The sequence below is a fragment of the Alosa sapidissima genome, chromosome 11 (assembly GCF_018492685.1).
Source record: "Alosa sapidissima isolate fAloSap1 chromosome 11, fAloSap1.pri, whole genome shotgun sequence".
In the NCBI taxonomy this organism is placed as follows: domain Eukaryota; kingdom Metazoa; phylum Chordata; class Actinopteri; order Clupeiformes; family Clupeidae; genus Alosa; species Alosa sapidissima.
The window spans coordinates 19,757,639-19,770,138 of record NC_055967.1 but is presented as its reverse complement, the minus strand read 5'-3'; the positions used below and the strand labels follow the sequence as shown (position 1 = coordinate 19,770,138).

The following is a 12,500-nucleotide window of genomic DNA, read 5'->3' as shown; positions in this document are numbered from 1 at the left end:
ATCATGAAACATGACTCTTAGCCTTAGCCAATTCTAATCGCCTACATCGTTATTAACCCACCTCCTCACTAGCTGTGAGCCAGGGGTGCGTTCTGATTACACATTTTAGGCTATTCAATCAATGCAAAGTAACGCACCACATTTAACGTCCAGTAACGTTAACGGCGTTGTAACGACGGGAAAAATAATTAGTTAGATTACCCCGTTACTGAAAAAATAACGTCGTTACCTAACGCCGTTCTTTTAAACAGCGTTATTCCAAACACTGGTTACCACACACACACATACACACACACAATTGTGTGTCAGGCCAGACCTCTTGGCCTAGGCCATAGCTCTTGGTTGTGAATGAAACTTCAGGCTGCCCCCTACCGTGCTGAGAGATGACTGGTCACTATTATACTCAATACTTCCCATGTTGGCTCTCTCTCTCTCTCTCTCTCTCTCTCTCTCTCTCTCTCTCTCTCTCTCTCTCTCTCTCTGTGTTGTTGACCGAGTCGGATAAGGGGAGTGGTCTCTCCGCTGGTCGGCTGCTTTGTTGCCTTGTGCGGCCGGCGTCTAAAGAGCGCCCGCCCCAGCTCTGGCCGCTGTAGTGAGTCCAGCCCAGGCCGCCACTGCACCGCTCGGCTGCCACGCTGGAGAATATATCAATTACAGCTGTGGCACACTGACGTCACGCTGAGAGTCATTATCAGATCCAGAGACGCACACCACTCCAGCGATCGATCGCCCGCCGCGCGATCAATACGCCCGCCCCCCGACCGACGACGTGCTCAAATGAAGAGTGGTCGCGGCGGCCACTAGCCCGGAGACGTGTGCGTGCGCACATGATGATTATCTCGTTTAAACAAGTGCTGTTGTTTTCCTGTCGGCGCCCACCCCATACCCCACCCGCCTTCTCCTCTCGTTGGATGTCTTAAACTGCCATTCCTTTCAGGGTGAAGGAAAAAAGAGCGAAAAAAACAACTCTTCAGTAGCCCTGTGACTCATATGTCAGGAACCTGCGTGCAAAGGGTGTATGTGCTGGGATTTGATGGGGATTGAGTGAAAAGACTTTTTAAAGATGTGTGTGTGTGTGTGTGTGTGTGTGTGTGTGTGTGTGTGTGTGTGTGTGTGTGTGTGTGTGTGTGTGTACAGATGTGTGCTGCCTGTTTGTGGGTGGTGTGTTTGCCAGTGCGGCAGTGATGGCCGGGTGGAGGCTGCGTGCATGCGTGTGTGTGTGTGAGCGTGCATACGTGTGTGTGTGTGTGTGTTGGAGAGGCTGTTTGTTTGCTGGCTTGCTGGCTGGTTGGCTCCTCCAGCCCTGCTCTCCTCCTGTGCGGTTCCATCAGGCCACTGCAGAGCCAGTGTAACCCGGGCTCCAGGGAGCAGCCAGAGCCTGCGCTCCCCTCCTCCTGCAGATCAATACGGCACCAGCCAAAGCCCCCAGACCTCTGGGAAAACACACACACACACACATATATATGTGCAAGAGGCACACACAGAGCAAGACACACAAGCAACACAAACACACAAAGCACACCAGGACCACTCTCTCCCTCGCTTTCTCTCTCTCTCTCTCTCTCACACACACACACACACACTCACACATGCACCAAGACACACACAGGCAGCACAAACCACACACAAATACACAAAGCACACCAGGACATCTATCACTCACAAACACACACACACACGTACATACTTACACAACTGCACACAACAGAAAACCACATAATACTAAACAAAGGCATGTATCCGAAGCCCATGTTGAGACGCAGCAGGACAGAACTCGGTGCTCTTGCACTCCCGAGTCGGGGGCCGTGCAGAGCAGAGGACAGGAGAGTGGAGCTGGGAGTGGGCCCGGCTCGAAGTCCAGAGCTCCAGGATCCCCCCGCTCGGTTGGTTCTGTTTGGACTGGAGCGCTGCAGCTTCGCCTCCACCTCCTCACGGGCTCTATTGTTGCCTGTGTCACAGGGAGGGAGAGAGAGAGGGAGGGAGAGAGAGACTGGGAGCTGTGGACACTGAGGGAGATGCAAGCCTGACCTCTGCTGGCAGGGGGCTGAACTGCATGTGAAAATGCTTAGGTGCTGGAATGAGAATGGGTGACTGTAGACTATAAGGGAGGCGGAGTGAAACAGAGGAATTGAGAAAAAAGAGACGTGAGTGAGTGAGGCAGAGATATACAGACAAAACAAGAGAAAGATGGAGAGAGAGAGAGAAGGATGACGATAGAATGAGAACCAAAGAGATCTGCCTGAAAGACAGTTACTCAGGAGGATGGAGAGACACAGAGAGTGAGACAGCTAGAGAGAGAGAGAGAGAGAGAAGTGGTTTGCACTCATAATGGGGTCAGTGGCTCCCTGAGAGATGTGGCTCCTCACAGGAGAGCACTCCTCTTTTCTTCCACACGGGAGGGGCCTGAAAGAGGGACAGAGAGAAAAGAGGGAAGAGAGAGAGAGAGAGAGAGAAAGAGAGAAGGCAAACCACAAAAGAGAGAGCAGTGGAAACAAGCACATACATGAATACAGAGATTGCCCAAAAACAGTGGAGTTAGTCAATCCAGCAGCATTAAGATCCCCCCATCCCGCCCCACCCCCCTCCTGCTGAGAGGGGGAAGGCCCTTTGCCAGCAGTCAAGTGCAAAACATGCCCACTAAGATAAGAGCGAGAGAATAAGAATAAGCATTTATCAACGGAAAACCACGCTTAATCCCTCAGATTTTACCCCTCTTCTTTTTCCCCCATATTGATGCAAAAAAACGCGTCTATCTCTCTCTCTGAGAGATTAATCTTGGAAAGCAGCTTTTGAGACAAGAGAGAGGGGGGGGGGGGGATGGGCGAGGGTGGGGGGGATGATTGCTGCTCTTTCTCTGGGAATTGGGTTTAGGGTCCAGGGATACAAAAAAACAAAAAATCAGCAACAGCAAACATAGCCGAGGGGAGTGAAAATCTCCCAAACACGCTGCTCCCTGTGGGTTAACCGTCTTAACCCGTTGGCAGGCCCCCGTGCCTGAGGTCCCTCCTCTCTCCCTGTCAGTGTCATAACTCCAGGGTGAGACTGGTGCCTGCCTGCCTCCCTGCATCCCCATCCCCATGCCTCTAACCAGGCCGGTTCTCCATCTAGCCTGCTGTCATTCTGACAAAGGTGTTTCATGCGGTATTACAAAATTAATGTGCTGTTCTCGAGAGCCCGCAGAATGAGGGGCCTCACAAGGTAGGGAGAGAGAGAAGCCGTCTTAAAATATTCATAAATACATATCAAAAGAGACGCAACACATGCGGATCTGAATAAACAAATGATTGTTGCTGGTTGCCACGGATAAGGAACACTGCTAAGCAAATAAATGATAAATATAATATGACTACTGTGGGTTTTTCTCCACAGCTGTGTATGAGATGAATTGGAATGTTTGCATGCCAAGATAGAGTTTGTGTGTGTGTGTGTGTGTGTGTGTGTGTGTGTGTGTGTGTGTGTGTTTTGTGTGTGTGTGTGTGTGTGTGTGTGTGTGTGTGTGTGTGTTTCTCTGTATGTGTGTGTGTTTTGTGTGTGTGTGTGTGTGTGTGTGTGTGTGTGTGTGTGTACACCAGTGCCTGTCTCAGTTGTATGCACAGCACAGGTAGTCCACGCCAGAAGGGGCCCTGGCGATGGACAGACTAGACAAAGATGCAGGCCTGGCGGGAGGGTGGTGAAAAAGCGATGGGTGGATGGATGGATGGATGGATAGATAGATGAATGAAATGGAGGGAGGGTGGGTGGGTGGTAGGGAGTGAAAGAGAGAGTGAGGGAGGGAGAGGAGGAGGGGGGTGATGGTGGGTGTGGGTTTGGAGGTGTGGGCACGTAGCTTATTATTTCTCTCCTCATGTGTTCTTCTCTCTTCCCCTCTAGAACCACACACTGAGTCAGCACGCGCAGTGAGACCGGGCCCGGCAGGACTCCCGGCTCAGCCCGGATCCCCGACCCACACCCTGCGGGGGAGGATCATTTCAACATCACAGCCAATCAAAGTGTCATTTGCTACTCACATGTAAAACTCTAACGATTCCACCACCAGGCGCAGCTATTACGAGCAGTGGGGAATGAATATTAATGGGATCTGCTATTAAAAAGGAAAACGGAGAGAGAGAGACGAGAGAGTGAGAGAGTGAGAGAAAGAAAAAGAGAAAGAAAGAGAGAGAGGAGGGAATAAAGGAGATGGAGTGGGAGAAAGGTATTCTACGTGCAGTATTTTTTATCGTCCCTGCTTCCCACTTGTGAAGGTTTTTTTCTTCTTTTCCTATTTTTTGGAACAAAAGAAAAAATGAAGGAAAAAAAAACCTTGTCTGATTTTAGTCTTTAGAAAATGTTTCACTTCTCTTGTCCTCTGTTGCTTCCCGTATCCAACTTTAGAGCCTGTTTTCCTTCCTCTTTTTATTTTTGTCCTTTTATGTTTTTTTTGTTTTTGTTTTTGTTTTTTTTCTGTCTGGTTTTTTGTACCTTTAAGTTCTTGCAAATTGGTACTTGTGGTGTGTTGTGATTGCTTGCCAGTCGTAATATTTTTTTTTCCTTTTTATTATTATTGTTAAATATTTTCTTTTTTCTAATTACAATTTTAAAAAGGCAAAAAACAAATAAAGATACAAAAAAAAACAAATGTAATGGTTTGATTGGATTTTCCGGTTTATGGGCCTTATGGTTGTTGTAAAAATGAATATCATCAATTTCAGTGCAACTGGATGATGTCTGCTTTTTAAATGTGAATTAACCAGATTGCAATAACTAGTACCGTTGAAAAAATAAACAAATAAATAAAAACGTGAATAAAGGGAATGTGTGCATATGCTGTGAGTCTTCTTTCAAACAACGGGTCACCCTCAGTGGAACTCAAAGCCCCAGTGTACCCCAAGACTTGCCATGCTTCACTGGCTCTGGGCTTCAAACAAAAACACACGTTTCTTTTTTTTTTCTGTTTCCCTCTTTTTTTCACAAAACCACCAAGGAATAATTGAATAATTTGAGCCATTAGCTGAGCAAGAAAAATAGTGTTGAATATATTTATTTTTTAAATAAACATCTTCTGTATGATTCATGTCTTGTGGGTTACCTCAGGAGTATAAGAGCATTGAGTCCGCATTGAGTATGCATCCATCTCATCTCCCTTAATATCATTTCAGAGTCAATTTAGTGAGAAAGTCTGTGACATCATGCGTCAGTACAGTGATTATCACTTAACAAGTGAAACAAACTGGCCTCTTCCAAGTTAGCATAAAGGGTCAAGTGTGCCATGTCGGCATGCAGATAATGTATCAGATAATGGTGAATGTGTAGAAACTGTATTTTGATTTTGATCCGAGTGTACAGCCCTTTGATCATACACCTCAAGTACAGCATGTCTCATCTGAAAATACACCTCAGGCCAAAAAAGCTGCCTGCCTTTATCCAGTGCCAATATACAGTAATGGCTTCACTGATCCAGCAGCCACAATGTGGACACTGATTAGAGCAATACAGATTACACACAAAATGTTATTTTTAATATTTTAATGCATTAGGTCTTAACAGTGCATTAGATGTGAATACTACAGCCAGTCACTTCATGGCTGTGGAGCCAGAATAATGTATAAGTGTAATTTAAGCGTACAACTGTCAGTTCCATTTTTACTCCACTTTATTTCCATTTTTATTACAGTATGTCTGAGCACTGGGTGTTAATGATATAGCCAGCAGCTCCATGATTATGCTGCTACAATAATGTACAAATTACAGTTTGTCTTATAGAATTTATAGAAGACTGGGTGTTTGTAAGTAGCACTGTAACAATTATTGTGTTATATTTTGTCTGCACATACAGTCATATCACATCTGTAAATTATTTTTTTTTTCTTTGATGAAAAGTCTTTCTCCAAACATGCACATCTACATGGTATAGAATTCACAGTAATAAGATGTGAAAATACTGATAATTAAAGTAGCCTATCTGATAATTAACTCACTTCAATGTTCCCTGAAATACAATAATGAATTCAGAGGTTTTAGCACCACCTTATTGAGGGAGTTAATCTGTGTCACAACAAACTGAGCTACACAAACGTAGATTGCACAGTGCTGTACTAAATAGAAATGGACAGTCACTTGTTAGACACGATTTGTGTGTGTTCTCATCCAAAGTCAGCAGGGCATGCAGCACATAGAGATGTCTTGAAACTTGTTCCTGCCATGAATCCTTGCAGACCACAGAAGGTCAAGCAAGCTGCACTTCCTCTTTTTTGTGAACCAGCACTGACACAGTTCAGTCACATGAGTCACATCAAACAGTCAGTTGAAATGAAGATAAGTGACACACAGACCACAAACGAAGAAGGGAAGTGGCACGCAGAAGCCATTCAAACTACACTTTCTCTTTTGTGGGCATGTCAATCCAATCAAATTAACTGTCGATTCATTAGAAGAAAAGCATAAGATGGTCTCAACACATTGGGTCTATATGTATGTGAGGCTACATCATGCAGCTACATGCACTTCCACAGAATACGCTCTAAGTAAAAACACTGCTGTGTCATATACTTCCAATGGAAATGTATTAGATAGGCACCCACTTAGTTTATGTCTACTATATTATTGTATTTACTGGCCTTGTACAAAAAAAACAGTCATAAAAAAATATTAGGCATTAACTTGCATGCTCAATTTAATTTTCATAAAATGTTTAATAAAACAGGGTAAAATAAATAAACTCAGTTTTCTCAATGAGGGAGTGGTGTGGAATTGCAAATTAGCCTAAGGGAGAAAATTCTGGCTGAAAACTTCCATAATTTTATCTACTACCCATTTATATGTTTTAATCTACTGAGGCTTCCACTCATCATTTTTTCACAACTACACTGGTTTAATTGCATCCATGTGTTAAAGCAGCTGGCTTAGCCGTTGAGTCTCATAACTTCTGCCGGACAGAAGGTCGGTTCGGTTCCCAGAAATCAGTCATCGGAACGCATCGATATAGCACGGTGCCCAGGGGGCATTGGAGCTTGTAGAGGGGAGTCAATCTAACTAGAATGTGTTTTAAGTAGCCTATTATATATTAGGCTTGGAAATAAAAGGATTCCGTCAAATTTCTTTTGACGGAATCCTTTTATTTCCAGGAGAGTGGAAAATTAAATGAAATGACCAATAGAAAAGTCGTACTGAATTGTTCAGTAATTTTCTGTGACGCCTTGAGATGAGGCGTGCTTATTTCTAATCTAACTACCCAAAGCTCCATTAATGACCTTTAGCCCACATCACAAAGGCTAGGCTATTATTTAATAAAGGGTCAAATTTTAGACAAGACATTAGTTGCATTAGCCTACATAATGAGATAGTAGCCTACCACAATTTAAATATATCATCCTTGTTGTTGCAACATGTGCCACTCATTGGTAAAACAATAGAAATGTGTAATGAAAAGTTAATGGTGAGTTGTTTTGGTCGCACTTGACCGACCTCCGTAGAACAGAGGACTTTTGTCTGTGGTCAGCTCAACAAGTCGCGAAGGCTTTTTGTCATCTGCTCAGCAGCCGCGACTCGACGTGACTTCACCAAGTCATCCGTGCCCCAGAACTATGAGATCACTATAGCGCCACTGAAATTAAGGGATCGTATACATCTTACCAGACAAAATCATTAGCGAAGAGACTTATCGCCACATAAATGTAATCAAGCATCAACTAAAATATGTTATTTATATTTCTTAATTAGATGTGGAACTTAATTATAATGCATTACATTTCCTTTTCATTGTGCTGAACTGCAGATGTCATTCTCTTCCTACAATCTGTTTTATTTTATTGGAATTTGTTGTCTCTCCCTAAAAACTCATCTGACACTAAGGAAGGCAAAAAAGTTTGCCAAAATAATCGGTACATCATTACTGGCCCAGCTTGGAATCCACGGACAGTCCATATCTTTCTAGAAACTAGCTATTTTGCATTAGTTGGATGGAACGAGGTAACGCCTTTTCCTTGCTAGATCTTTGTGTCAGATGCTCCTCGTCCGCTTTTTAGTTCCGGGTGTGTTAGAGCCGAAGGCAACCCGTTAGTCTGCAGTCATCACTGTTTTGCAATCACATAACTTGTCAACATATCTCAATTTCGCCGTGATCTACTGGAGAAATACGTTATAATTTATGCATTATAGTTGAAACGAGGGCACCACATGGGAGAATGGCGGCAGCGTTACTGTCAGAAACGGAGATCAGGCATCGGTCTATGGCAGAGGAGGATCCGAACGGGAATGAGCATGGGGCGGCTGCTCGCAGCACGGCTCCTCGCTGGGGACCGCAACACGCCGGGGCCCGCCAGCTCGCCCAACTGTACTCACCGGGTAAGACAATGAGCTTGAAAAAAAAAAGTCAAATAGTAAACCGCAACACCAGTAAGCCTGAACTAGCACATATCCCCGTTGTCCTGTCCCCCGTTACCTGATAACACACAACATAGGCTACACAGCAGGCTACTACGCTGCGAATGTAAACATCCCCTCAGTGCCTGAGGTTTGTGGACAGACCAAGACTACAGTTTAGTTTTCGATGTTAGTGTGTAGGAACTGTGTGTAAGAAACAGGCTAGTGTTTTGTTCGAAATACCATACTATCATGGTAGGCTACTGTGCTGCATTAGCCTTTGTAAGTCAATAAAATTAGGTTATGAGGTTATGTCGTAGTGTTCTGCTGTTGCACCCCTCTGCCAAGGTAGCCCCTCAGAAGACTACAGATTAAGTATCAGCCCTTGGGGAGCACCAGTTTAGCTCACATATCCACAATGAAAGGACTAACTTTCTTCTTCCTTGGGGCTAGACTGTTCATTGTTTAGACAACACAGTACGTCCACTGTCAGAGCGATGAATGTCCTCTCCCCACCGCCCCCACACACACACACACACACACACACACACACACACACACACACACACACACACACATAGAGACAGGCCAGATGCCTGAGGCCACTTCGACTGTTCGTTGGTGGTATCACACGAGATAAACAATCTAATGCATGCTCAAGGTTTGACTGCCATCCAGCAACTGGGCTTAACGAAGAGCACTCTGCCTTGCCCATTGCGCCTCATGCTTTAGGGGATCAGCGGCGACGTTAAAAGCCCCCAGCAACCCTGGCTGGGTATTATAAGATTTTTTTGTCCAGCCTGTGCCCCCTTATTGGGCCTGAGCTCTCAGACTATAGCTCTCTTTTGTGCGCGAGGACAGATTGTGTTTTAAAGTGCGGTTAAAAATAAGTCCATTTCATGTATGTCACGAGTGGCTTGTAGCACGTAGGCTACTGTCAAAGTGCCTCCTGTTTACTTACTAACCCGCCTGTGTGTAAAGGGCGTTTTCAGGAACGCCTGAATGAGACAGTTAGATGTATTTAAATATCCATCTCAACTAGGCTAAGCTACACTAGGCTGTCTGCGCAGTGATCGGTTATTAGATTTGCCGTGTCCTAGACGTTTTGGTCACAATACCAGGTCATGCCTCTGAAAGTTAACAAAGTTTTTCACATCAATTTTTTAGGGAGGAATTTGTGTCTGTGTATCAGTGTTGCTTCTTTGCTCTGTCTGCAGACCTGCTACATCAGGTTAAGAGCAGTAAAAGTGTTAAACTGAACACTAAACTGTTAAAAGAAAATTGATTGCACTTGAGCGGAAAACGTCTATCTTGCAAAGGAGAGAGTTAAGCATGTAATAGCGTACTGTGAGTTACTTGTCACTATTGGAGAATGTGACATGCCATCATATGAATGTGACATGCAATGTTTTCAGAATTCATATTTTGAAAACAATGAGTCGATTTTGTTCAGTTTCTCTCTGCTTCAATTTACGGCACGTCATACTCAACCTAGCATCGTAACGTATTTCAGTACCATGGACAGCACCGTAGCGGTAAGATAGCGCTGACCTAGGTGCTGAAATAGTGTTAGGACTAGCGGGAAAATAACATACTAGAGCTTGTATTGTACATTCTAATCATGGAGTTACCGACAAGCTAACTACATTAAACACATTTAACTATACTTGGATCAGCAGTACCAAATCAGTTGATGCATGCTATAAAGATAAAGACTTTTCTTGTGCAATCCATATAACACTGTTAAAGTTGTGTTACATTTTGCTTGAGGTTCAAGGTTCTTTGTTTTGAAAGGTAGTAGCACCATATAGATAACAGTACATTTTTCTGAATAATTTCAATTAATACATATTGCAGATTTGTTGTGTTTTGTTAGAGTGTCTTTACAACATAACACAGCAATTATGGTGCAACACAATATTTTTTACAGACGTTCTAGTATTGCACCAAGCTGCACATTACTTTAGCTTCAGGGCTGAGAATGCAAGGCGCCCAGAACACTTGTCAGAGTTATCTGTGCCCCGAACATGATCCGTGGCACAATAGACCAGCGTGTGGGCCAGCGAACGGCTCTAGAAGGTCCTGGCATTTGAGTGAGGCCCACAGTCGACACAGGCCGTCTGGAGTTGAAGTGGGTGCAGACAAGTGGAGCTCAGGCACAACTGCAGGAAGGGATGTGGGGCGGAGAGGAGGGGGTTTGTGGGGTGGTGTGGTGTGCTGGGGTTATTGGGTGTAGATGCTGTATGGCAGCAGGGCTAGATGTGCAGTCGTGGGAGTGGAGATCTGCCCAGCAGTGTCTGACTCTGAAGCACGAGTGAGCACGAGTTGGAGGATGCCAGGAGAGTCCAGTGCTGGGAAGGGAGGGGCAGGACGGCTGCATGCAGACGCTGTGGGGGCCTTAGGCCTGTCCAGCAGGGTCGAAAGCAAGGCAAAACTCAAATTAGAGTGTGAGAGGTTTTTTTTTTGTGTGTGTGTGTGTGTGTGTGTTGTACGGCAGAAGGGGTGTGTAACCTGGGACTTTAGTCCCGTCCAGTAGCGTTTGAGACGTGGATGAACATTTGTGAGCGCATGAGGAGTGCGTATGGGCGTGAGTGTGTGTAGTTTTTGGTTGCGATGTGGAGTCGGGCTTAGCGGCGACGAGAGGGGATTGATGAGCCTTTCGCTCTGCTCAATGGAGGCTCAGACTCATTACTGTAACCCTGGGACAGGCAAACAGCTGGACGCTTCTCCCCGCCATATGTTTGTGTGTCATGCACCACCGACTGCTCTTTGCGCTTTTTATCCCACTTTACAGATTCGCTGGGAAATGAGCAGCGTTTTTCTCTTTTTTCTTCCTCTGCTTCCTCTTTTTTTCTCTTTTTTTTTTCAGGCTGGTTTAGGCTTTCCTGATTGCACCCACCAGCCGACGTGGTTTTGATCACTGGGGCACCTGTTCTTCTCCCTCTCTCTCTCTCTCTCTCTCTCTCTCTTGCTCTCTCTCTCACTCACTCTCTCTCTGCACCCCTTCCCTTTCCTGCATGTTGTCTCTCACCCCCCCCCCCCCCCCCCCCCCTTCCTCTCCACTCGGCCTGTTTCTCTCACTGAAACTCTTGGAGCATGCTCTGTCACACTCATACCAGGGAGCGTATCATCAGATGTACAGTACTGTACCCTGTTAACACAGCGCTTCAAACTACCACATCTACAGTACTTCTTCTTGTACCTTCATACTATTGCATTCTGCTGTTCTCCCCCTGTGTGTGTGTGTGTGTGTGTGTATTTGTGTATTTGTGTGTGTGTGTGTGTGTGTGTGTGTGTGTGTGTGTGTGTGTGATTAGTTGAGTGTGTGATTAGTTGAGTGTGTGATTAGTTGAGTGTGTGTGTGTGTGTGTGTGATTAGTTGAGTGTGTGTGTGTGTGTGTGTGAGTGAGTTCATGTATACCTACACTACACTCTCGTGGCTGTAGCACACTTCTCTTCCTCCCTCTCCCTCTCTCTTGTGGGGCTCACAGCGCACTCTGCCTTTATGGCCTGCTGTGAATGATTTAATCTTATCAGCGTTCTCACAGTGCTTCTGTGGTCAGACTGCACCCTGTGCAAATCCCAGAGCTGTATCTGTGGCCTGTTTGAACCGGCCTGGCCATAGACTTCACTGTTGAACAAGAGTCTTGCCTGTGCAGTGGAGGCCAATGCTGATAGGAAAGAGAGTTTTAAATGACTCAGGAGATAGACGTGATTCTTTGACACGTACGTAATGAGTCCAAATTGTGCTGAGATATTGATTTGAAAATGAGTTTAGAAATGCCCTCAGCCTGACCATTTGAAGAGGAAGCCGGGATGACCTGTAAATGGGAGTGTACAGGTTATTTTGTTTGTTTTAAGCGACGCTCTGCTTGGTGTATGCTAGGTCACCTGATGGTAATGGGCTTGCAGGTTGTGTTAAACAGGTGAGGTAGGCCAGTACTACTTTGCTATAGGCCTGCAGACCTGCTCTTTCTTTCTCCATTTCTCACTCTACTCACACTCTCATTCTGTGTCACTCCTTCTTTTCTTTCTCTGTCCCCTTTCTTTCTTTCTGTCTGTCTCACTCTCTTTTTTATCTCCTTTGTTACATCTTTGTTTCCCTGTGTCCCTTATCTCTCTCTCTCTCTCTCTCTCTCTCCCTCTCCCTCTCTCTCTCTATC

At 45.2% G+C, this 12,500-nt stretch overlaps 2 protein-coding genes across 3 annotated transcripts in view; both read left to right on the top strand.

Moving 5' to 3' along the window:
* The window catches only part of LOC121724342 (zinc finger protein 423-like), a 20,896-nt gene extending 16,109 nt beyond the window's left edge, over nt 1-4,787 (top strand). The window contains exon 3 of the mRNA XM_042110848.1: nt 3,871-4,787. Within this exon, the coding sequence (XP_041966782.1) occupies nt 3,871-3,900 (30 nt within the window). The 3' untranslated portion in view covers nt 3,901-4,787. The remainder of the gene's footprint in view (nt 1-3,870) is intronic.
* Nucleotides 4,788-7,821: 3,034 nt separating this feature from the next.
* The window catches only part of si:ch211-212o1.2 (uncharacterized protein LOC492735 homolog), a 33,076-nt gene continuing 28,397 nt past the window's right edge, over nt 7,822-12,500 (top strand). The window contains exons 1-2 of one of the 2 annotated variants that reach the window (XM_042110845.1): nt 7,823-7,944; nt 8,134-8,319. In XM_042110845.1, the coding sequence (XP_041966779.1) occupies nt 7,935-7,944; nt 8,134-8,319 (196 nt within the window). In that variant the 5' untranslated portion in view covers nt 7,823-7,934. Of the gene's footprint in view, nt 8,320-12,500 lie in introns of both variants that reach the window. The other variant, XM_042110846.1, reaches the window with a different exon arrangement.